The 25,919-nt window shown below is 37.3% G+C and overlaps 1 protein-coding gene across 1 annotated transcript in view; it reads left to right on the top strand.

Moving 5' to 3' along the window:
* The window catches only part of SLCO4C1 (solute carrier organic anion transporter family member 4C1), a 109,150-nt gene that overhangs the window by 77,248 nt on the left and 5,983 nt on the right, over nt 1–25,919 (top strand). Inside the window, exons 3-10 of the mRNA XM_009648640.2 lie at nt 4,899–5,162; nt 11,354–11,548; nt 14,131–14,227; nt 15,090–15,211; nt 16,045–16,160; nt 16,456–16,600; nt 18,520–18,715; nt 23,448–23,601. Of these exons, the coding sequence (XP_009646935.1) occupies nt 4,899–5,162; nt 11,354–11,548; nt 14,131–14,227; nt 15,090–15,211; nt 16,045–16,160; nt 16,456–16,600; nt 18,520–18,715; nt 23,448–23,601 (1,289 nt within the window). The remainder of the gene's footprint in view (nt 1–4,898; nt 5,163–11,353; nt 11,549–14,130; nt 14,228–15,089; nt 15,212–16,044; nt 16,161–16,455; nt 16,601–18,519; nt 18,716–23,447; nt 23,602–25,919) is intronic.

Below are 25,919 nucleotides of genomic sequence, written 5' to 3'. Positions count from 1 at the left end.
GCTGCCCGAGTCCGGTGCTGCTGCTGAAGAGTGACAGCCGTGCCTTCGCTAGGGAAAGGACCCTAGCGCCCTGGGTAGGGAAGCTGCTCATGCAGTATTGCTCGCTGTACTTCACTCCTTTTCTTCTTTTCCTGCCTACCTTTTTGACCCCTGCTGAGTCCGTGGTCCCATCAGCTCTGTGATTCATGCTCTTGTCTGTACTGCCGTCACCATTGCTCACAGGGAAGTAGTATTCCGTGTTTTGAGATGTGTGAGCCAGGGAATAAAACATAGGATATAAACCAATAGACAAAACTGTAGTGCCCTAGCATGTAGCTTATTACCTGCCTGCCAATTGAAAAAGTGCCTTAGCATGGTTGGGTGTGACTTTGGGTAATTAAGATGGCTTTAAAAAAAATACGGTTTTGTTCTGTGGATCCCAGTGCAGTTATTTTTCTAACAACTAATGGCTTAATTTAAGATTGAGGGGAACCTGGAGTTTGTTTTACTCGTAACTTCTGTTGTTCAGCTTAAGATATTCTTATCCATATCTTTGGTTTTCTGTAACAAGATTTGTTAAGGGCCTTGGCAAGCCTTGGCTTAGAAGGTAGTAATAATGGCTGAGGCGAGGGAAGCATTAGTGTACCAAATGTTCAAACTTGAGGTTTGTAAAGCTTGGATATTTGTCTGTCAAGTGGAGCTATTGGATTAATGTTCAGAACCCTTCAACTGTATTGGACTAGCTAGAAAAGAAAACTATTTCCTGAAAAATTACGAGGGGTCTGAAGCGCATCGTTGTTGCTGATAAAGAATGAGACTGGTGTGGAGGGGTGAGAGGAAATGTAGAAGAGAAGATTCAGCTGTAGAAGAGCAGGCAGCCTATGCCAAAGACACGTGGGATATGGATGGCTCCATTCCTGCCTGGAACCGTATTGAGGTAACTGGGATGGTCTGAGGAGAATTAAGCAGGAGGTTCTGCTTAAAACCTAGAAGGATCTGACTGTTGTTTGTGTTGCTTGGAAAATCCTTAGAAGAACCAGTGTCTCAGCATGTGTTCCCATCAACTCTCTGATCACAACCTGTTTAGAATCTGATCTTTTCTTAGCATATTTGTACTGTGTTAGAAAAGAAGTATCTAGAGAGTTTTGGGCAGAACCTGTTGTTCTTTGCTTGTATTTGAAAGGCCTTGCTACAGCTGGTAAGATCAGGAGGTGATTACTATTGCAGTTGTCATGCTGCTAGCTCAAATTTAGTTTTGCTAGCACAGTAATAAGAAAGGGAGGGGTGGAAGAACTTCTTACATAGCAGATTTCAATGGCAGCTGAGTAGTAGAAGACTTTTAGATCATGCATATATTTTTGTAGCTTAAGAATATGGGTAGGCAACTAAAAATGCCCTGAATGTGACACCGAAAAGCTTCGTATTATATTATACTAGACAATCTTGAATATTTCCAGCACGTCTAAATTTCCTATAGCAGTATTTCTTGATACCCAGTTTGTTGTGCTGATCTGATTGTCTGCTCAGCTGAATAATGAATTCAGTATCATTTAAATTTTATCTCCTGTTAGTAGTGTGGATAGGTTCCCAGTCATGAAAAGGTGTTGTATCATCAGAATAAGACAGAACTGCCCTTAGGATGCTATGGGTGTTGGTTATGCCACTTACCCAGGTCTTGGTCCTGTTACCTAACTGTAGATATATGCCAGACCTCAGAGGGGTACCCGTCTAATCTAGTTCAGATTTAGGGCCTTAATGTAAGGAAACTTCTGATGCTTGTTTTGAAAGCTGATGTAGGCATGCCTATTACAGACCTTGTGGTGTTCTTAATGATGTGATCTGGATTTTCTGCGTAAGTACCTTTCTTTTGACTGGATCATAGAAACAAAATTGGGCACTGAAGACTGAAGTTGCAACTCTTGAGAAGCAGAAAAAACAAGAATTGCTTTCAGACAAGAAATTTTTTGCTGCTTGTGAAACTGCAAAAATATTCAGGTCTTGCAGCTTCAGAGTTTAGATAAGACTACAGAAAACACAACTGGGATTTTGAAGTTATGTGAGCTACTATTGTACTGTAGCTTTGGGTCTAATTATTTAATTTACCCTCCAAATTACAGAAACATCACCAAGGAAGATAACATATACCTGTAAGACATGCTAATGCACTTCTAGGAAAGTTTATTTCCTGATGTGCTGAAGAATAATGAAGTAATCCTTAACACACTTTTTATGTATATAAGTTGTTGTACTAGACTTTTTGCACAACAAGTGAACATAGTAGGTAGTTATCTGCAGTGACCTGGTAAATGTGTGCAGGTTATTGTATGTGTGTCTAACTGAAGGCATGTATTTATCAGGTTATTTTCTAGCTGCCTTAGAAAAGATGTTATCGCTAGTGCCCAATTTGCTGTATTTCAGGTTCTCAGAAGATTCCAGGTGAAACTCAACACTTCATTTCTGGCTGTTTCTGTTTCAAGTACATGTGAAACCTGTATTTCCAGAATAGAAAACAATTCTTTGCGTAGAACAAGGTTACATGACTAATACCTCCTTTCTGTATGGCACTTAGAGTTGCATAAATGTATGATTGTGTCTTGTAATACAATAACTGGATATGCTGCTGTAGGAGAAAAGGTAGAAGTTATCTCACTATTTTGAGTACAAGAAGGACTGTTTATTCCTCATGTCAGTAATAATTTTATTAAACAAAACAACAGAACCCCTGTTTGAGACTGGTCCAGTCTAATCTGTCTAACAACTTTGGATAGCACTAATATTTTGTACCCAGATTAGATTTGTTACTGGAAGGACTTTTTAATTATTTTTTTTTTCTTTTTTAACTGAATGTCTGTAAACCACTGCTTTAAATCCACCTAAATACTTAGAACAACTGCAGAGCATTTTTTTTTTTTTGTTAAAATGGATGCAGAAAAAATACTCTTTGTTTTTTTGCTAGAGCAAATGAAGTTGGTTTATGATTAATCTGGATTTTGTGGGTCAGTACACACTGTACCTAAACTTGTAACAAATGTTTTGGATGAGAACAGTTAAAAAACCAATTTCTATACTAGTATTTAAGTGTTGAGATGTCCTCGTAGGATTTCTTTTTCAGATCAAGTTAGTATCAGCCAGGTTCCATCCTTCCTGAAGAGCCTTGCGTGGTTAATCCCTAGATGATGGCATTGGAGAAGTTATGCTGCCGTTCATCACATCTGCATTTTTACAGAAGTCTAATTATACAATAAAATTAACTGCAAGGTTTTATGGCTTTTACGATGTAAATTAAAGGTGGCAACTTAAGCTACAGGCAAAAGTCAATGTATTTGAGTTCTGTAATCAACTTGCCACATAGCACACCTACTTTGTGTGAATGTTTTAAGGGCTTAGTAAATGTTTGAAGTGCTGGCGAATGGGAAACACTTGTTTGTTCATTCCTTCATGCTAGTTTTGTTCTTTGGTCAATGCTGCTTAAGAAGAAAAGAAGCAAGCTGCCAAATGTATAAGTAATGGCAGTGGAATAACACCTGAATCCTTCTGTTAATCCCATATGAATTTAAGTGTGGTGGCCAGACTGACAGGTGACAGAGGCCATAGTAGGGTATTAGAAAACTTGAAGATTGTGCCAGGAGCTGCCTCCTTATAGAAAGCTGAAGTGCTTAGTTGTTGTGGGGATTGCACTGATAAGAAAACACCTGGTTGATCACATACTTGGAGTAAATTTTTTTTTTCCTAATGTGTAGAGCACTTTAGGCAGACCTGTTGAAATTCAGCCTGTGTAGTTGCACTTCTGGGTGATGCAATGCTTGCTGAAAACTAACTTAAATCCATTGCTGTCCCCAGCTGTCTGTCCTTCCGTTCTGTTCTGGGAATGACAGTAGAGAATAGTGTTTGGGTTTTAGAAAGAGGAAGGGTAACTGTAGGGCCTGTGTCATAAGAGATGCTCATTGGTCACCCATGAGTTTACAGATGCAACTGTGAATCCAAGACTTCTAACTTTTTTCATCTTGCTTGTAAGAGAACCCTATTTTGGGACTGTTAAAAGTAAACTCCTCTAAGTTTTAACTATTTGGTGTTTCACATACAAACAGAATGTGAGGCAGGATGGGAGGTTCAAGTTAGTATCTGCAAACAACTCTCTTTGGACAGTGTGTATAAGCATGCACTGGCAATGGCTACTTGCTTGCTTCTGCTTTTGGATCAGTTTTTTGGAGTTCAGCTGTGAGTAGGGCAGCTCATGCAGGGCCTCTTCTCCAGGTTGTCTGATACTTCTGCTTCAGGAAACTTCAAGAATCAGAAGGCAAACTTTTTTCTCAGTTAATCACCTCAGTTGCTCTGAAACAGCTGCAAAGTATTTTTAAGTAGTTTTACACCTTTTTTTTTTATATTAGAGGGGCAGGATGTCTGTTCAAAAGCCTTCTTGTATCTTCCCTTCATGATGGCAGGGAGGAAATTATTTTTGTTGACAATGATGATTTGAAAGCTATGTCCTGAACTTCCTTCAGTCATAGCTTGCGTTCTAATGCAAGTCATAACCTTGACTAATTTCCTTTTAGTAAGTAGAGTGTCTTATGACACTGTAATGCATTCTATTGGAAATCAGTCTGTGCTTCAGACTGACTCTGGAACCTTAATTCATGAACAGTTTGAGGCATGCTATTTAGCTGGCTTAATGGTTGAGTGCTGAATCTTCAGTGCCCACAGGAGAGAACAGAACTGAATAGGTCCTGTGCAGTTTGTCTGGCTTAAGTTGGCCGTGTATCGATCTGCTGTATACCTGGATTTTAAAACTAATAAATACCTTAAAATGTAGCTTTGTAAATACATTAATTTTAACCCTTCCATCACACAATGGTAAGTTTACCCTTGCAACTCTACCAAATTAAAGTATCTTTGACTAATTATTTCCTTTTTTTTGGTAGGTATTGTGGTAAATGGCCTGATTAACATCAGTATTTCAACAATTGAGAAGCGTTACGAGTTGAACAGTTCCCTCACTGGCTTAATCTCTGCAAGCTATGACATTGCTTTTTGTATATTGTCACTGTTTGTGTCTTTCTTTGGAGAAAGAGGGCACAAACCACGATGGCTTGCTTTCTCAGCGTTTATGCTAGGATTGGGCTCACTTACATTTTCCTTACCGCACTTCAGCAGCGGAAAATACCACTATGGAGCTAAACTTGAAGGTAAGCTTATCCTTATGTTTTGAAAATTATTCAAAAAAAATCTCTGTAGCAACTTGGTGTAACTTTTAATTTGGTACAACATAGTTAATCTCTGTCAAAGTCCTAAAGATAGAATGTAATCTCTAACACTGAAAATAAAATGGTTCTGTGAAATCCTAAATTCTAAGAGTTGTCTCTGCACAGTGAACTTTCTTTTTCAGAAGAGATCTGGGTGTCAATATTGGCCCTTCCTCATAAGCAACTTTTGAATAAAATTCTTTTTGACTTGCATTGATGAATGCAATTAAAATTCACTGAGTAAAAAGTGGTCTGGTATTTCTTTGTGAATAGGAATGCAAGTTAGGTCAGTGATAGAGAATAAATGTTAAAGGAAAACTGTTAGACTTACAGTCTTGTTGAAAGGTTACTACATGTTGCAGTTCTTTTGGGCTTTGAACTGTAAAAGGCATCTCAAGTAATTCATTAACAAGTTTCACTAAGTTCTAAAATGTTGATTAAAACTTGTGGGTTTCTTCTGAAATGGAGGGAATGAGCAGTACTGAACTATACTGAACAAAGCAGTACTGAAATTGTGGGAGTAGCCAGCTCTCAGATCTTGCATATCTTTTTCTCATGAAACAAAGCTTTAAATGCGCAGTGTGCTTAATGCCAACTATTTGCATCTCAACCTTGTGGCACACCTGTAACTAATAAAGAAACATCCAGATATCTTTAAAGTAGGATGACTTAATCTTTCAGGACTGTCTTAATTGTTATTGCAGTGTTTAATCAGATTTATGCCTTTAATGACTAAACATATTGGAGTGTTCACTAAAAAAAATCAGTAGCTATTAAGAAATCTGATGGAAGGTTCTCAGTCTTGTGGTTGTGGATTCTCAAATTAGTTTTTAAGTGTTAATGATGTCACATGCTTCTATGAGCTGTCCAGACATCAACTATTAGTTAACTAACTTTGGTAAGCTGTTGCTCCCCATCTAATAAATGAGGATCTGAGGCAGAAGTTTGTTGAACTTTTAATTGAACAAGGCCAAAAAACCTCTTCAGTGTTTGGAGACTGTGAGCAGATGATTAGTTGTCACTCCTTAGTAGAGTGGCAACAGCTTCCTTGCTCCTGGCTCTTACAGTGCCATTTCTCTACAGTCTCAGTCTGAGTATTACCTTCCCCATTTCACTAGTATGGAAAGGAAGCTGAATTTAATGCAAAGAAAAACTACAATCAGGTTGGAAGCTTTTTATTGAAGTAAGATACTGACAGGGTGGGAGTGTGAAGGGAGATGGCCAACTATTGCAACTGATCTCTTCCCCCTCCTACCAATTTTGGTTGAAAACTTAAAGAATCTGTTCCTGTTTCATCAAACATCTGCCAGTTCATCCACTGTTAAAGATGCTGTAGGTATTGAGACCTTATCAGGGCTCATGTTCTACATGGACTTTTGAAATCTAAAAGCTGTTGGGAAAACTTTAAATGGAATGTATTCTTTCTTAATACTGGAAGCTGACTGAATTCATGCTGTTTTGACTGCTGTAATGCAGGTACCTATGCTGTGACTGTGCTGAGCAGATTTAAGGACTTAAGCTGACTTAAACAAAACACTATCAAATGACTACAGAGTGCAGGGAATGCCTGCACCGTGACAGACTCAGTGTAAATCTGCAGGTGCTGTGCAACAGCATCCTTTAGCAGTTAAGCGCAGTACATGAGTTTATAGGATGTCTGGATTAGCTAGTTCTGATGTTGATGAAGCATCTTAACTATACATTTAGTTGCAGAATTTAATAGCACCACACCCCAGAAAACCTTCCTTGTTGCTTATTTGTTTGGGTGAGTAGCTTATAGAGACTTTAGTGTATTGGGAGTAAACTATTTTACTTAATGCTTTGTATTAAAATCTACCACCTAATTTATTTTTGAACAGTTCCTAGTTGGTTGCTTGATTATTTATGTTCATCTGTTATATGTAAGTACAGTGAGTTTCACCTGTGGGACATCTTCAGAGTATAGTTCAGTGTAATATTTAATATGGCTGCCAGGTTAATTCATAGATCTAGTCTGGAATATAAAATACATCTAGCCTCCAGTATAAGGCTTACAAACTTCCTGGAACTTACTGCTTTACCTTGAGAAATTAACTTACTTTTATTATGAGTATATCCTACTCTACAAAACTATTCCATTGGAAATATTTATCATAATAACACTTTCAAAATAGTTTAATCAATTTCATATTGAAAGAGCAGCTAACCAATAACCTATTTACAGAAATCTTTAGCCACAGTAAACATGTCTTGTCTAATCTCCAGAAAGGCTTCAGACTCAAATTTTTAACCTAGATGTAACCAGCTATTTCTTCTGTTAACTTTTTTAGGTTACATAGGGTGTTGAGTTGCAGCTGGCTCTATTTGTAGTCAGGAGCTCCATCTAGTGGTTTGTCTGTAATGAAAACATTCTGTATTCGATTACCTGTAGACGGTACAGAGGACTGTAAAAACTGCAGATATACTTTTTAACTTTTGCCTCAAATCTTATTGAAACGTTTAAATTTGTAAAAGATGTCTGTTGCAGCAAATGTGAGCTGTAGATCTTCACTTGACAGAAGGAAGCCAACTTTGTTGTGAGCACTGTCAAACATTGGAACTGATTACCCAGAAAGACTGTGCAGTCTGTATCGCTGGGGGTTTTCAATACCCTGCTGAGTAAACTGTTTTTGACACTGTTTGGATTAGGGGCTTGGACAACATGACTCCCTGATGCCTCTACCAATCTACTCAATTCCATGAGTCTCTTCAGTAACAGGAGTGACATCTTTGGAGAAAAGAAATATCTTTGTTACGAATGATTCTTAGCTGTTTGAGTTGAAGTGTGTGTGGTGTGACTTGAGAATAGGGAGAATGACTTGAACACCTTTCTTCAATTCTCTGTTCTACTGGAAACTCAGGTGGTGAAGTCATTTAGGGTCTGCGAGTTAGTGAATCTTCTCAGAAAGGCATTAATTGATCTTTCCCAGAACATACCAAGGACAGTTAAAGATTGAAGACTGTGGCATTTGGATCCTAATGGTGACAGAATGTGTGATGTGCGATTTGACTGTTTTGTCTTGCAACATCAGTAGGTCTGTGGTTTTTCTGTTGGTTTTCCGCTCTGAAGAGACTATCTGTTTAGTTGAATAATGGGTAGCTGTTCTTTACACTGCTTGGTCTATTTCTTTATACCACTTAGATGTTCTGTAATACTGTAACATCTGCCTTTAGAAACTAAGAACTTAGTCTTCATTCAGCATGTTTATTGATGGTGACTTTCCCATTTGAGACTTAAAGGAGAGACAGATTTTTAAGTTTCAAAAAGAATAGAAACTAAGCTGTTCTTTATTTCTTACAACTTTTTAAATTATTTCCCACTACCCAAAAGACAAAAAAACCTCCACACCTACTGTCTGTAGTTTAAGACATGGGTAAAACTAGTCTTGGCCTGTCTTCCAGCTAATTAATGTAATTGCTAAAGCATCTCACAGTTGGTTCCGCCTTCTTGGCTTGTATGTTGCGTTAGATATTTTGGCCTTTACATAACTTGGATTCAGGTAGATGTGTTAGATTAAAGCATGCAGGAAAGCTTAAAATGATTAACCCTGTTGGATGGTGTTGCCTTTAATGCATTTCTCCTCATTAAAATGCAAGTCTAGTGCACTGACTTTAAGAAGGGGAAATGAGTTTTATGAGGAAAGGTAGTTAAAAATGGTCAGCCACCCATCTTAAACTTCTCCCAGGACTTGGCTTATCTCCATTAGACTTTCTAGATCATGTAAAAGCCAGTGCCTTCTCTATCCATCATTCTTATGACAGCAGCAAACAGGCTTGTAGGTCTAAATCAGATTAGATTTAATCTGTGTCACTTTACCAATCTCTTTAAATCTTGCACAGGTACAAGAAGGGGATGGCATGTATGGCTGAAGTAGAGAGAGTAAACTGTAGTTTGATGGCAGTTTTGATTTATGCTGGTTTAAACTAAACTCATAGTTTTGTGGTAAATCATCTTTGCTGTTAAAATGTTTACTGGAAGCATGAAATATGGTCCATAACTCCACTCAGAAAGTGCACTTGCTGATTTTGAAAAAAAAAGTCTGATACCTGGTGCAAATAAAAGGATTATAATTGTATTAAAGTGCATACTTATGGTTCTCTTAGTTTTGTAGTTAGACCTGATTACATGGTTCTGAAAACAAACTAGTGTGATAAGCTTCTCATCTCAATGACAGGATAAATTTCCTAGGATGTATAAATTGAAGAGCAAGAAAACTGAACGACAGAGGCTATAATCATTTAGTCACACAATGGCACAGGCTTTTAGGGTGGGCATGGGTATTCATGAAGAACCACAGTCTGAGTTTGAATGCCACTGCCATATGTATGTGCTTATTTCATGAAGCTATTTCTAGATCTCAAATTAAGCTTCATTTTAGTAATTTAACATCGTTGATGGCATTTTCTTGCTTTGCATTACTTGTTTTCTGATGTGTATATTTTAACAAGATACTGCTATCTGAGTATTACAATAACTAGCTAAGTGCTGGTTTAGATAGCTATTAGAGCCTAACTTACAACTGCATTTATCCTATATATTCTATATATGTGTGGTACATTAACAAGATGTTGTAGGACATGGTGTCCTTCTGTAGTCAGTTTTAGATGCTGTAGGGGTAAACAGTACAAAGTTAATCTGATTTAAGGCTTAATTTCCTGCAGAAAAGAAGAATATTGCTAAAGAAAGCAGATTGAGAATAAGTGGAAAATATACTCTAGAAACTTTAATTTTCAGAGTAGTGATTCATAATAAAAAGTTCACTGTGGGGCTTCAGTATAGCCTTAAAATGAGGATTGTTCCTAAGTGGAAAGGAAGGAAAATTTTAATGACACCTCTTGAAGTGAAGTTTTCCCATCACTCTCCATTGGCCTGTTTCTGTGCAACAGCACTGAATCACCTGTTGTGTGGCTACTTGACTCCATCACCACTATGGTGCTGTTCTGGAGAAAAGCGTGATAAAAGCCCTGGATGCATTTATGATAACAGCAGTGTAGACTGGTGTTACAAATATCTCTTTAAATACCTGCTGTGTGGCAAGCACTTCCTGTGTTTTGTGTCCTGTGAGCCCAAAGTGTGTACAAGCTTGCCCTTTGTTCGCGTAAGTAAAAAGTATGCTCAAGTGTAAAAGGACCTGAGGAAAATGATGTCATAATTTTGTAGCACAGTATTGAGAATTAATCAGTCTACTCATCTGATCTGAAGGTTGTTTTCATATATTTGCTCAGTATGGCTTGTTTCCACCAAACTTATGGGTTTAAACTTTTCCTTAGGCTTGTACACTCTCCTGTGGAAAAACCTGGAACTGTTTTCGATCTTGTGTCTTGGGACTGTCTGCTACTAAAAGTGCAATGATAGCAAAGAGAAGAGAAAACATACTCTGTCTTCACTTCCTCTTTTCCCTCCTTGTAGTGCTGAACATTACAGGAGAAGGTGCAACCTTAGGCTGTTCTATCTCTGCTTCCCTCTTTTTGTGTGTGTGGACAATTACAGAGGCTTTACATTAACTTCTCATGTTGGAGATATGGGAGTGTGTGCTTCATGAGATAGTGGTGTGGTTTTTTAAGGTTTTTTTTTAGGGAAACACTTCTCACAACAGTGCATGAGAGGGCGGATTCTCCTTGCTTGTGACTCGTGATGACTGCCCTCTCCTCTCCAGCAGTTCAGCTTTTCTCAGGTTGTTCAGACTGCTCTGTCACTTCAGAATGGAAGTTGTTAGTGCTGCTCACTATCTATAAGGCAGAAGAACACAATGAAGTGTCTGTTACATAGGAGTATTCTCTAACCTGTTGAATGACCGTTTGACAGCTTTCTTTTATACATCTGGTCAATAATGCTTTCAACGAGCCAAAATGTTTTAATAAGGCTATTTGATCCATCTTTCCTTTGTGGTAGGAAGCAAAAAATAAGCCATGATAGTATTTCTTTCGGGGCATATGACATCATGGAAGGTTAAGGCACTGTCATATAGGATATATTAGTAGGCCTGAAAACTAAAATGGGAGCCTGGCACTAACAGCACTTTATGTAGTTTAGCTTTCAGTACAGATTTTTCTTCAGTTGGGCTGTGATGAGTTGGGTAACAGAGTTTTAAAGTCTTGCTGTTTCTGTCTTTCAGACACATGTCAAATTCCAGGAACAAGCTCTGCTAACTTCACTTGCAATGCCAGTACAAAGTCTTCACTTCCCAGCTATCTGTATGTCTTTATCCTGGCACAGCTGCTTCTGGGAGTTGGAGGAACTCCACTATATACTTTGGGGACAGCTTTTATTGATGATAGTGTCCCAAAGCACAAGTCTTCCCTTTACATAGGTAACTTTAAAAACTGTTTATAACACTTTGTCTAGATTGATCATAGACTGCAGTGCTTTACAAATGCTTTTATGAATTCCTCTAATTAAATCAATCTTGGAGTTATTTACTTATGTGCATAAAGTGTTTCTATATCAGTTACTGTTCAAGTTAGGTATTAGTCTGCTCTAAGTGTCAAGTCTTTTTGATGGTTATTTTGCAGAGCATGTTAAGGCTACTTCGTGCATCTCTCCTGCTGGCTTTTCATGTAAGCAACTCAAAGTGATTAAGTTGTTCATGTAGCCTGCATGTTAACAACAGAATAAATTGTAGCAAAAGTTTACTTTTTACTGTCACAGGTTTTGAAGACTACTGTATATCAGGTCAGTAGCTGTACCTCATGGTATTCTTCAACAGTTTTATTTATATACCTTCTGACAGTAGGCTGTCCCCTCAGCATGGGGACACTCCTGTACATCACGTGATCAATGCAGTTCTCCAGCCACATACAAATTTGGCACTTCAGGAGGAAATACGAAAGTATCTTTCCTTAGTTGAAAGTAGAGGGATTGCCTAGAAACACAGAGAATGTGTTTGTCTTACTGTGGGGCTGTCTGAAAGCTGAGGAACACTAATTCTTAACAGTGGTTTTTAATCTTTCCAGTCAGAATTCTCTGGGTTATGTGCATTTTCAATGGCAAGTTCACTGCCGTTTAAGTGTGTTTTTTTATGGGTATGAAGGTATTTGCTACTTTCTCCTTTTTAGGTGTAAGCCAATAAAAGTATGTTAATATATACTGGTAACCTGCAGGAGGAGTTCAAAGCATCTTGGATTTCTGGACTGGTTTCCAGACTAAATTGATATTTTAGGGGGCAAATTTGAAATCATCATCTATTTGCATGTAATTCTTACTTAATTTTTCCAGGCAAGCTGCTTCATTTGATGCCAACAAATAGGATAGTTGCATACATTAAATCTTAAGTAACAAAGACAGGTTTTATTTTTGCTGTTTCCTTATACTGAGAGAAGATTATTACACTTTTTGGGGGGGGGCTAGTGAAGTAAGTAGAGCAGAATTATGTCGGTTTGCATGATTAGGGGATCAAGAAGTGCCCTGAAAACTCAGGAGAATGGTGTCAGCATTCATACTTAGAACAGACCAATACAGTAAATTAATGCTTGTGCAATCCTCAGACAACTGCTGAGCCTCAGTTCTTTACCTTGCATTTATATTGTGTTGCTTTGCCTAATGCAAGAAGGCTTGTGCAAGGCAGCAAAAAAACCCCCTAAAACTTTCTGCTAGTGTCTGTAAATAGCTGCTGGCATCTTAGACTATAAGCTTGCAACTCACAAGCTGGTAGTTTCTTTCTCTTCTAAAACTGGGTGTGTTTTCAGGAGGACTGCTCTCTTGCTGAACTGAGGCATCTACATCTAAAGCCAATGGAAAGTTAAGCAATTCCACATGGTAATTTAAACTAAATTGTCTGTAGGAGGAAATAGCACCTTCTAAGCTAAGTTTTAAGTTCTGTAGGATGAATGTGGACCTAATATGTCATTGTTTCCAAATTACAGGGAAACCTGGGATATGTCAACTCTATTTTGACTTACAGAGTGTCCCCTTCTGTATCCCTTCCCTCTCTTGCACTGCTTGCTGCTGCTCCCGCCCCCCCCCAGTTACTCCTTCTTGCTGTCTAGAGAGAGTGAAATCATACTAGAAACTCAGGATCCAGGCATGTTGGAAACAAATGAGAAATCCAGATTCTTCAACCTGGGGAAAACCATAGAATATAAGCAGTAAGGATGCATGCCTTACCAATTATTTAGACAGATCTATGTACAAGGCTTTATTTGCAGAAGCAGTGCTCATGCCAGCAGTGCTGAAGTGCCACAGAAACCTGGCTGGTAGGCCAGGGAGACTACTGTGACATGGAAAAAATCTTGTCCTAAGGCCAAAAAAAATGGGTAGAACTAAGAGTGCTCTTTAGTAGGATATAGTTATACCTGCAGCTTTGTGGGGTGTATTGGCTTTTTTGGTGTTTTTTCGGTTTGTTTTTTTTTTTTTTTTTTTTAGAACTGTCAGGAGCCCTGAGTTTGTATTTTTAAGCTTATATCAATAAATGGAAGTGCATATGATTGAGTTCTCAATGAAATCAAGTGGCAGATATTACTCCAGTCAAAGGTTTTAATGGAACCCTGGCTTCTGGCCTTGGCAGATCTAAAAAACAATGTAAGACTCAATATACAAATGATATATATATATATAGGTTCTTAAAGAATGTGGGCATATAGTATTAACAGCTTTTGCTCATAACCCCTCTTCAGAAAGTTTTTCACAAGCTAGCTTGTGACTGTAGGCACAAGATAATGCAAAAGGCAATCTAATAATGCATAAAGATGCTGTCAGTGTCTTTTGCTGAACCTCTGAGTTGCAGCTTTTCTTGTTGATGCACAAGTATAAATTTTGTCTTCTACATGTTATAAAGTAATGACAGTGAAAGAACAGGTTGAATTACAGAAACCATTTAGTGAAGTTGATTTAGGAATTTTTTTAAAAGAAAGCTTTAAAAATGTATGGTGAACTTGATGTATTTTTTTCTTCTAGGAATTGGCTACGCCATGTCACTGCTGGGTCCTGCTATTGGCTATGTCTTAGGAGGGCAGCTACTTAATATTTACATTGATATCCAGATCCCAGAAAGGCAAGATATAACTTAGTCTTTTGCTTTCTATTTTCTTTTCCTGGTAATTCGTATTAAAATATTCAGCTTTTCTCCATGCGAGGAGGAGAAATTGTGGGGAGTATCTTTCCTTGGAAAATACTGCATTTTCAAGAGCTTCTTCAACTTGGTAACAAGTTGCATTCACAAGGGCTTCTAGCAAGTGAGTTACTTCCCACAGTGAGTAGTCCATTGTCTGTAAAAGTTTCTCTGTAGCGCAAATACTTAGTTGTAGCTTTTTGAGATATTGGCTATTTTAAAGCTGATTAACAAAAAATGCTTTGTCTTTTGATTAGTTGCTCATTTAAGGTTAGATTGCAATTATTGATTTCTTGGGCAAAAAGTTGCCCTGAGGTGGGATATGAGGGGTAGGATACTGCTACTTACATTCTAGGGAAGAGTGTACCAACCAATAACTTCATTTACACTTTTATTTCCTGTGTTTTAGGGACTTTGGATCAATGCAATGGCATTCTGAACTTCTTTACTGGCTTTCGCATAACTCATTGGTTATGAAGATTCTTTCTAAACCCAGCTTTTCTAGTATTTTAATAATGCTACAGAATCTTGAAATCAGGGCCAAATAGTGGCCTTTAAGTCAGAATGAATTTGACTAATGAGTTGAAAGCTATGTTTGATAGAATGGAGTGTTATTATAATAGAGCTGATGAATGTGCTTTAAACAAGCAAATGATAAATTTAATACATGTAGAAAACAAGAAAATTACAATATTCAAAGGTTTTCCGTTAAATCAGTATTAAAAAAAATCCAGCTCACTGACACTTGAAATCACTGATTTGAATTCATGAATGAAAACCCGCTTTTTCCAAACTATTTTTCCAGTACAAAGTTGGATCAAGATGACCCACGTTGGCTTGGAGCATGGTGGATAGCATTTCTTGCATGCTTTTTTGCAATTTGGCTTCTTATAATACCTTTTTCATGCTTTCCGAAACACCTACCAGGTAAATGTTTTACAGTAGTGGGGTGCTTTGGAAGAGAAGTTTGTTTATGCTTGTGGGTTATAGACTGCTGGACTGTGTGACTGATTCCACTTTGATTCTGTTTCTCAGTTAACTGTCTTTGTCTAAAACCTGATGATAATACCTTGTTTCCAATGTGCAGCCTTTAAAACAAGGCAAATAGGCTAGAGGGAGGATCTTGTGTATGTAATGATGTACAGTATGACTGGAAACAGGTTGAGCACAGAAACTGATTGTCAGTTTGGAAGATGCTTGCAGCTAGGCATCCAGGACTGTATTTAAAGCTGCTGTTACCCACCAAGAATAATAAGGAAATACCATTGCATTGGCTTAACTCATGCATTGTTCTTGACTCTATTGGCTTATTGGTTTGGATGGAATAAGAAAGCGTGAATCACAGTATCCCTGTTCAGGCAAATACTATCTTGGAAGAGCATCTAAAGGAACTTTAACTATACTTATCTGGAAAGAGAAATGATGGAAGAAAAAATGAAGTGGGGAACTAGGAAGAATGTGAGGACAACTTAAAAAAAAAAAAAATTGAATGAGCTTCAGGATGGTCAGAAATTCTTAGGCTATCCATGCCAATATCTTCTTAGAGTCAAGGACTTCCAATGGACGCATGATACTTTCAGCCAAATTCTTTTTTCTGCAGCAATATTCTTGATCTTTTTATAGATCTGTACCAATAAAATATTGAAGACTTAGAGTGTCTGAGCTAGGAAAGGAAACACTTACTTTGATGCTTTTTCTGACTAAGTCCAAGAGCACACATATTTAGTGTCTTAATTGTCAGTAAATATGTCCATTTATAGGAACAGCAAAAATACAGGCTGAAAAAATCTCTGAAACTCACAATGATGGAAGTGAAGTGCTTGTTGAGACCAAGAATATTGGAAAAAATTTTAAAGACTTTCCTGTGGCTCTCCTGGTAAGGAAATCTTGAATTTACTAAAACTGATGTATCCTGAGAAATTAAATTCTCTCTCAGGTAATTCGTAAGTGTTTAGAAAGGTAATTGCTGCTTTATTGTGTTGTGATAGGGAAGTCTACAGTGCTACTGATAACGCACATTCATTTTGTTGATGCTTAAGATTGTTAAAGCAAGAAAAGCATATTAGTGAAGTTCTGCATGACAGTATCTACTTTAAAATATAGTGACTCCTAGTTTACATGGTACTACAATGAAATAACTTCCTGAGTATTATGCTAATTTCCTCCCATAGATACTGTTGAAGAATCCAGTGCTTATGAGTCTAATAATAGCCAGTTCTTCAGAAGCTTTAGTTGCCACTGGCTTTGCCACATTTCTACCAAAGCTTATAGAAAATCAGTTTGGAAAGACATCGAGTTTTTCAGCAACTCTTGGAGGTAATGTGGGTTTTCAATTTTAAATCTTAAAAATATTGTGCTGAACACCTCATTAGCATTTTAAGTAGAAGGTTGTATAGGCATCTTGTGTTTCTCTGAGGTATTTGTGAGTAAACTTATGAAATGCAGTTTTCACAGCAGAAACAGTATTTTTATATTATTCTTGCCTGCACTGTGAAAACCCTGACATTTAATTCATCATCGGTGCAAAGCTACTCATTGTCTGTAAGTTCAGGACACTTGATACTCATATGCAAAGTAGAATGAGAATTTTGTGTGTTGCTGAAACTAACTTACTCCTTTCTTATTCTTGGTGAAAAACATTTAATTTTCCTCATTTAAAATCATCTGAAGGAGCATTAAGCCTTCTGTTAGGAAGCAAGATGAAGGGCAGCTGGAAAGAAAGCTGTGCTTACTGCAAGTTAAGGATTGACTTGGCCTTTCCCTTCAATTCCACCATAATGTTACAGTGAGATAGCTTATGACTGATCAGGATATATTATAAAAGTATTGTGTAACTGCTTCTATAGTTGGCTTACTGTGACTTATTCCTATTATCTGATATGCAGAAGTAATAGGTAGAGCAGGGGAAGGCTATGAAAAGCCAAGTGTTGGAGAAACAAATAGAAAAATCTGATGGAAGAGCTGTGCTAGATATGGTCACACAACTAACTGACACAATTACTTCTGAAGAACAGCAACCAGATCATGGCAGATAGACCAACAGATGCTTGCAATATGGCAAACTTAGTATTTCTGGAACATGTCTTGCTAAATTACTTCAGCTGTATAGTGCTGCAGTATAAGCGTATGCTAGCTGAAGTACTCTTTCTCCAACAGAAATATGTTTGAGAGAGACTTTCTGAATTACTTACTCCCCTGGATAACACTAGGTAGTACTGTCATTATTCAGACATGATTGCTTTAAAACAAAGTATCTGCAAGTTTTACACAGAAATACATCCGAATACGTGCTCAATTGTTAAACAGTAATAAGCAATGAAGTGGAAAACTGAATGTTCCTTTTTCTCTATAGACCTTAACTGAACTTCTTTTTAATCTGAGTTAAAAATATTGGTAGTGTTAATCAAATGTACAGCTTTAAAGAAATGCCTACACTAACGATGAAAGCTAGCTGTACTTGAACTAATGTTGAGCTAGCTAGTCTAAGTGTTACCAGTGACCATGTTAACTATTTAAACTACCTTTGACTATGGGTGTCTGCAGCCTGTGCAGTTCTGCAACTGTACCTGAACTGTCTTTAAAATTAGCTCTCTCAGGTCAGTGCAAGTTGGAGTTCTGTGTTGTATAGTAGATTAGCTGTGTAGGAATATGCAGTTAAGTATCTGGAGTCCTAGCAGTGCAAAGAGGTTAAATCATTACGGACTATGACAGCAAAACTGACCCACTGATCTGAACTTTTTTACTCTTTCTGTAGATGTCATACTGTATCTTGTGCAATAGTAACTATGTTCTCTTATGAAAAAGTTCATAACACAAATGTGTTAAGAACACTAAGAACATGGACATGTGAAAAAAACCCAACCCCAACACTGAAGCAATGAAAGGGCATTTTCTGTTTTCATGAAGCAGCCTACTGGTGTTCAGAGATTCCTGCCCAGTATATAGTACTCTTAAGTAATCTCATTTTGTTGTGTTGAACTTGGGTTTTGGACAACTATAAATTACACTGTCAAGTTGAACTTCTGGAAAGCCTAAAGATAATGTAAGGGTAGAATAAATTATTCATGCTGACAAGAGTCTAGTAGGATGGTTTGAAAACGACATCACATGGACTGCATCTTAAGATACAGGTAACTGTTGTGATTTTATTTCTTAACATACAATTGCACTCTGAATTGCTTCACTAATTATATCTTGCATTTTTGTGTAATTGCTGGTGTCTTGTTTTCCTCTAGGGCTTGTATTAATTCCAGCAGCAGCACTAGGCCAAATCATAAGTGGCATCTTGGTTTCCAAGTGCAAAATGGATTGCAAAAGCATAATCAAGTTCATTATAGGCACTTGTTCAGTGGCCCTACTATTAAACACAGTGTTTTTATTTGCTAAATGTGGGAATGAACCTTTCGCAGGTGTCTCTGAAACATATAATGGGTAAATATATTTTAATGCACTCTTGGGTTTGGCGTTATGTTTAAGATAAATAAGCTACAACACAGAATACAACACCTTTAAAAATGTCATATTTTGCCTTGATGTATGAAACAGAAGTGTTTATGAACTCCAAAACCTTGTTCTTGGAATATTTATGTAATGGACGATAAAGAAAATACTGCAAAATGTTCTAAGCAGACTGGACCTGCTCAACAAAAAAAATCCCAACTTCTTTAACCATTCTAGGTGTAGTAGCCATGGCATTGCTTACAGCTAATTTTGTGTGTCTGTAGAAGCAGCATATCTCTTGTATCTTGTTCTATTAACCAACTCTTGACAGTCTGGGCATTTTGTTCCTGGAAGGAGTCTGCCATGTGCAACAATTTTATGAGAGAGCACTGAAGTGCACTACAACTTAAATGGATTTACAAATTTTTCTGTAGAAAAACAAACACATTATTGTAGCATCAGGCTCTAGCACATGTAGCCTCCTTTTACAAACGAAGCTTTCTTTTTTCCTGGTAAAATATGTGGTAAAGGTAGAAGTTAATGCAAAGAGAGCATAGCTCAGTGACGGAAGTTGAAGAATAAAATGCATGGTGTAACATGTTTAACTGAAGTAACCATGTGGAGTGACATGTTAGCCAAAAATATTTTGAATCATGTTTCAGTTAACATGTATAGGAAAGACTTATCTAAACAATACGCACTTTTCTTTCCCCTAAACAACACAATTCTCATTCCTAATGAGAATCCAGACTATCACTCACTTCTAGATATTTGTAGTAATTGTAGTAAAAATTCTAGGATGAATGTTCTTCCTGTTGCTGTGAACAAAGCTTGCTCTGCAAACCAGTATGTCAGTGGGGAAAAAACCTCAGAAAAGTGATAGTAAAAATGAAGGAAGATTAAAAATAAGTATCTGCAAGGATAAGCATTCTTTAGAGAATTGATTTCTAGGTCTACTTTTAAAACTTCAGCATTGAATGTGTGTGATCAAATCACCAGCATAGGCACTATGTTGTATAAAATGCCCAGTCGTGCCTTATTATGGAATTGTCTATAGGATTATAATGTTTCAGTTCTCATAGTTTTAGATGGTATACATTTCTGTAGCATGAGCAGGGTTTAAAAGTAGGAGGAAGGCAGATAGCTGTGCCAAAACTGTGCTCTCCAGTGGCTGGTTACTCTGTCATGAATTGATAGAGCCAGAGGCAAATCTGTCTGAGGGTCTGCCAAGGAGCCAGGTGCTGTTGTGCAAAATAACTCTAGGCTGGTAGCTAGGGACTACTAGCTGCCATTTGAAAAAATCACAAGCATGAGCAGCATGCTGTGCAACTGGGTGAATCAATACTTTTTGTTTTCTGCAAATCTCTCACTTTAGAAAAGGGATATGTACCTTGTACAAAAGCAGAATCTGTAAGTTATGCTCCAATGAAGAAAAAGGCATTCGAATCTGAACAGGGTGGGGAAGAAGATCTTTGCACTTTACTGACACAGGAGCATGAAGTGCACTGTGAAAATACAGAAGATGATTTTTGGGGGAGATTGGTTTTGTAGTGTCTAATGCACATGCAAGTTGGTAATACTTCTAGGAAAAAACAGTAAATGTCAATCAACAGTTAGGCTTATATGGTTTCTTCACTTGATATTTATCATGCTTTTTGACCTCAAATGAACACATAACAAATAGAAGAATGCAGGAAAATCACACTTGCTCATGGAGGCAACTAAGTGCAGAAATGTGATGGAATATGAAGGCTACTGTTTTTCCTAGGTGCTTTAAGGGAATCATTAACATAAACATAACTGACAAATGTTACAGAATTTTCCCCAAAATGCAGAGTGACATGAAAGACTAACAAGATATTTTTCAGGCCTCTCATTTAGGTAAATGTGAAAACTATAAAATAAATAACCTTAGGTTAACAGGACAGAAATTCAGAGGGTTTGGAGGCAATAGTGGTTGAAGGCATTCAGGCTTCCAGTTCTCTAAGACTAGAAATTTAATGTGATGATACCTTAAACATCCATTTATATTTCCTTTTCCAGATAGCATACAAAATGAATAAACCAAGTTTCATACACTGGTGACTGGGGGGGAAAAAAAATCCTTATAGCCCAAGATAGCAGTCATTCTGATTCCACCTTTAAAACTTGCTGTATCAATTGACAGTATATTCAAAGGCCAGGTTTTGACATTTGATACTTAAAGCATGGCAGTGCTTCAGTGTCTGAAAAAATGCTAGCTGTAACATTACTGTGGGCGCTTTGGAACTGTAAAAACTAGGATGCAGTCTTTGATTGTTGAAAGCTTATAGTTACGTACTGAGCAAAAGAATCTGTATGTAGCAGTTGAGTACCGAGGGGGTTGTATAGAAAATAGTGTGAAGCTATCAATATTTCTATATCAAGTCCTATGATAATGAGCATCTGGCCAAAGGTACAGCTGAGTTGATTTTAATCCTGGGTTAAATGCAGTTAACTTGTATTTAATAGTTTTGTGTAACTTTGGCAGTTATGTAGTTTAACCTTTGAAGACCTCTTATCTACAGCAATTTGGAGTTGGCCAATCCTGGAATAATTCTCTCCACTCAATATCCGTTATAAAAAATGTTTCAGTTTTATTTAATTCACTGTTACATGTTGGACTATAGTTTGTTGGACATGTGACCTGCATCAAAATAGTTAGTGGCACTAATATAGTGCCAGTTCTGAAACTGTTTCCATGAAGGAATAAGCAACTAAAATAAGTAGTGGTAGCTTTAACAGCCTTGTGGAAGAATAGCCAAGTGTCTGACTCCTGCTTATGCTATTGAACAAATGCTTCTGAAACAATAAATTAAGAGTGCTCTGAGAGTTGCCTAGGAAATTGATGGAGATTCATTTTTGTGGAGATTTTGAAGAAATCCTTTATGGCAAGCTTTCTCTTTCTGTTGAAAAATAGCCTGGGGGCGGAGAAAGCTTGTGTAAATTTAGTACCACAACCACATGAGTACAGAATCACTTTTGAGTCATATGCTAATGAACAAAGTATATTGTAACCCTGTATTACTAAGTTAGGCTATAAGCAGAACTAACATGGTTTACTTCATCTAGTAAACACTTCAGAGAATTGTTTTTGCCAAATTCTTTTGCCCAGTATTTCCTTGAAAACTTGAAGTAGAAATGCAGTGACTACTTCGGTAGTTCTGTTCATTCCCACCAGTCTCTGCGGACTCCTTGTTTTGTTTTGTGATGAAAAAATACCCAACCTATAGAGTTTTTAAAGACCATTCAATAGCTTCATCTACTAGACTTCTTTAGAAAAGTGATGTTAGAACAAGAAGTTCCATTTCACAAGAACCTATGTGCAATAAACTGTATTTCTTAGGAATTATAATATATTTTTCTGATCATGCATAACTAAAGGTTCAGTCCCTCTTTGTAGGTCAGGGAAGAGAGACACTGTCTTCATGTGTAAACAGGACAAATGTTACCTTGAATTTAATAAATACTTCTAGGCTTGGCATGCCTCATAGTGTAAACAAACCTATGATTAGTGAATTTGCTTATGGTGCACTGTAGTGCTTTAAGCTAGAGCAAACTAATTTTTGATTCTTCTCTGTATGAAGAATGTACTAATGTAACTTAGTAAGGTTCAACTGTACTACAAGCAAATCAATTATGTAGGTAGTTATGATGTCCCTAATATTCCATGTGCAGTGTGAATTCTATGTAAGTAATCAGCATAATTCCTAGATCATTTTTCCTCTTAGTATTTGTGACCATCTTGAATTCTCTTGAAACCTGCCTTTTAGCTAACGAATGTGGAACTTTCAGTTTACAGTACAATATCTAAACTACTGGCAGTGTCAGTATCCTGGTTTCAGCTGACTGAACACTTAACCTATGAAGCTTCTTTACTTACTACATGCACTACTATTAGAAAATGAAAGAGTATTTGTGTTCTCTCCAATTATATCTTAAGAAGCTCCCCCCACATCCCAAACCGATTTTTCATACTAATAGCATAGTGGGACTGCTTCAAATACAACTATACTATGACATATACTGGAAGTAAATGCCTAAATTGAGCATAGTTATAGTAAGCAAAAGTTAAATTAAACTCTGTTCTTCATTAATTATTGCCTGAACAGCCAGAGAAAATCTTTAAGATCCTTTTGGATGTGATAATATTTTTTTTGTATGTCATGGCACTTTGCATTTAGCATGTGCAGTTGTCTTGATGCTGGAACAATCTAGGTGTCTGCATAACAGCGTTAAAAATAGTGAAAATGCAATAGTTTTGCAACTGGACTTGAATCCAAAACAGGAAAAACCTTAGAATATGATCAGTAGGATAAACAACACCAAACACTGCTATTAATCTTGTTGCATTTTTTCTTAAAAAAAATTGAACAAATTCAAGTGTATAAGTGTGTGGGAGAGAGGAGATGATATAAGAATTGGGCTGGGATGCAGAATTTTGTCATCTGTTTTGTGAATGGAAATTGGAAGAATAATTACAGAAGTAATAATAGCACAAAAATAACTAGGTAGAGAATATATGGGAATTCCCTCTAGTGTTGTAACTACTAGGAACAGGGCTTATTTTTAAATGATGAAGTGTATAAATAACCTGAATTGAATATTTTGATATTTTATTATCCTATAAATACTGCATTACTTATTTACTTGTCTGCTGGTTTTAGATTACTTTATTAAAAGCCTATTAACTTTTACCTTTCAGAACAGGCACACTATATAACTTAACAGCACCATGCAATGCTAACTGCAGATGTTTGCGCTCTATGTACTACCCAGTTTGTGGCAGAGATGAAGTCCAGTACTTTTCTCCCTGTTACGCAGGATGTGCGTCACATCTTTTTAGCAACATGAAAAAGGTACTTTATGCTATGAAGACAGCTGGTATGGTCCATTCTGGTTTCCTGTAAAATACATTCTATATTGAAACATTCTTCCCTCAGTTTGGCAAGAAATCGCAATATTTCTGAATCTTAAGTGGTAGCTGCTACAGGATGACTAAGTAGGATGAATGTTGGTATGCATCAGAGTCCAATACTCTCTGACCAGGTGCTTTTAGATATTCCTCTTGTGGAGGGTGTAGTGTTTAATATCAAATTTACTTATTTGATGACACTTGATGTTGCACAGGATTTCTGATTTAGCAGAGTGATACAAAATATACTGAAAACACAATGCAAACATAAGTTACACAGTGAAATATAGTAATTGCAATACACAGTTCAGTCAGAATACCAGTGTCCTGCCCGTTACTGGTCTCTATAACATGCTCACCATCACAACGTTGGGAAGGCATATGTGGGCTGAAGCCAGCTCAACCCCATTGCTGGTTTTGAAATGCTTCTGCTAGTTGTCTGGCTCTTTATGCTCTATGCTGGGCTGAGCCACAGCCCCCCATCCCCCATGCTGGTCTGGCTAACTTGGGGAGACTGTCACACTCTGCTGATGAACTCGGAGAAACATTTATACCACCAGTTAACCCACTCAACTGACATAGCTGTTTCTTTTCTGTGTAGCTGTCTTTGCAAGAGCTGTGGTCGCTCAGCCTGCATTGTTCCATGAGCTTCATGGGCATATTACACTTTCCCATCTCCTCAGAGCCTTCTTCCATTGTCGGGGTTTACTGGTTGGTCACAGTGTATTTCTCACTTGTGCAGTGCCATGTTGCAAATGTTACTTCTACTAAACTTCCTCATGCTGAAAATACACTAAACCTGAATGTACTTTAAATAGAATTGATAATCAGAAAAGTAGAAATCAGTAACTGCCTTGACATTAAACTGCAGGTCTTATCTAAATCTTTAAGCATAATGTAATGTTTATTGTATGCATGGCAGCCTGCTTCTGTGAGTTTCCAAACCTTGAATGTCAGTTGCCTCTGACGTAGGAATGGTAAGCCATGAAAGTGGCTGGTTATTGTTGAGCCTTCCCAGAGCTGAGAGGCTTTCTCTGCTTGTTACTGCTAGTACAACAAACTCATGAGCAGGGATGTAGGAGGAGTGTGCAAAGATCTGAAAGGAAGGCGAAGTGGTGCCTCTAGGGACTTTATATATCAGAAAAGGACAATGGTAAATGAGAGGAGATGTTACCTAGAAGAAAATGTAGGAGTCTGGCTACTTCTTGCTGTGAAAACTTTGTGCTTTGCTGATAATTTTTTTTTTTCTGTGAAAACAAGCTTGGGTAGATATAATGAAGAGCATCAAACTATTACATTTGTTCACCTGCTTACAAAAGCAGTCTGACATTACTCTTAAGACTTAAGCAGGAAAGAACAGAAGCTTACCTCTCTTCCTGTGAAGTACAGCCCAGTCTAAAAACCAGCCTGTTTGGAGCCAAGACTGTCAAGCTAGGTGATCTGGTACTTGCCAACATCTCTGAAGAATCAACTGTGGTTTCCAGTTTGTTCTGCTACTGTTGTAACTGAGATGTATATTATCTAAGCTTGAAGAATAAGGCTTGAGGAAATAGTGGCACAAGTAGATGTGAATCTAAAAAATGAACCCTGTTCAAGTAACAGTTTTTAGTAGTCAAGGCAGTAAAAGTTCTTTGGAGTATAACTTTTGACTTGTCCAGAAATAATCAGCAGTTTTGATTAACAAACTAGGTAACTTAACATTAGCTTATTTCAGTATTGGAAACTTTTGAGAACAATGTAAGATATTGTCTGCTGTAGGGGAACTGAAGCTTTTGGCTGCCCTTTATTGAGAAGTTACACTTTGCAAATGAAACCAGTCTCATGTGGGGAAAGAGGAAAGGGACACTTCCTTCCTTGAACCCTTGACACCCTCCATGGTATTTAACATTTTCAAAGAGGTCATTTGTTTGAAAATTATGTATTTTCAAAATTTACTACATCTCTATATTTTGACATTGGTATATCTTGCCCTTTCTTAACTGTATACAGTAACTAGTGTTACCTTCATTGATTTGTAATAAGATTCAAGTGCAAAAGTTAGCATTTCAAGGCTGCTGGTTTTGTGTAATACTAAAGTACTGCATATGGTCATTCCTATAAAATCTTCTTAATTTTTTTATACTTCTACCTAAAAACTTTCTTCACACAAATGGAGACTATCACCATCTTTTTGGATCACAAAAATCAAAAATAAATCACCATCTTTTTGGATCACAAAAATCAAAAATAAATTTTGCTGAGGTGAGCTGGATCAGTCAAGTT

This window comes from Egretta garzetta, unplaced genomic scaffold (assembly GCF_000687185.1).
Source record: "Egretta garzetta isolate BGI_Z169 unplaced genomic scaffold, ASM68718v1 scaffold271, whole genome shotgun sequence".
Lineage (NCBI taxonomy): Eukaryota > Metazoa > Chordata > Aves > Pelecaniformes > Ardeidae > Egretta > Egretta garzetta.
Note: the sequence above shows the minus strand (reverse complement) of the source record. Positions and strands in the feature narration are given on the sequence as shown.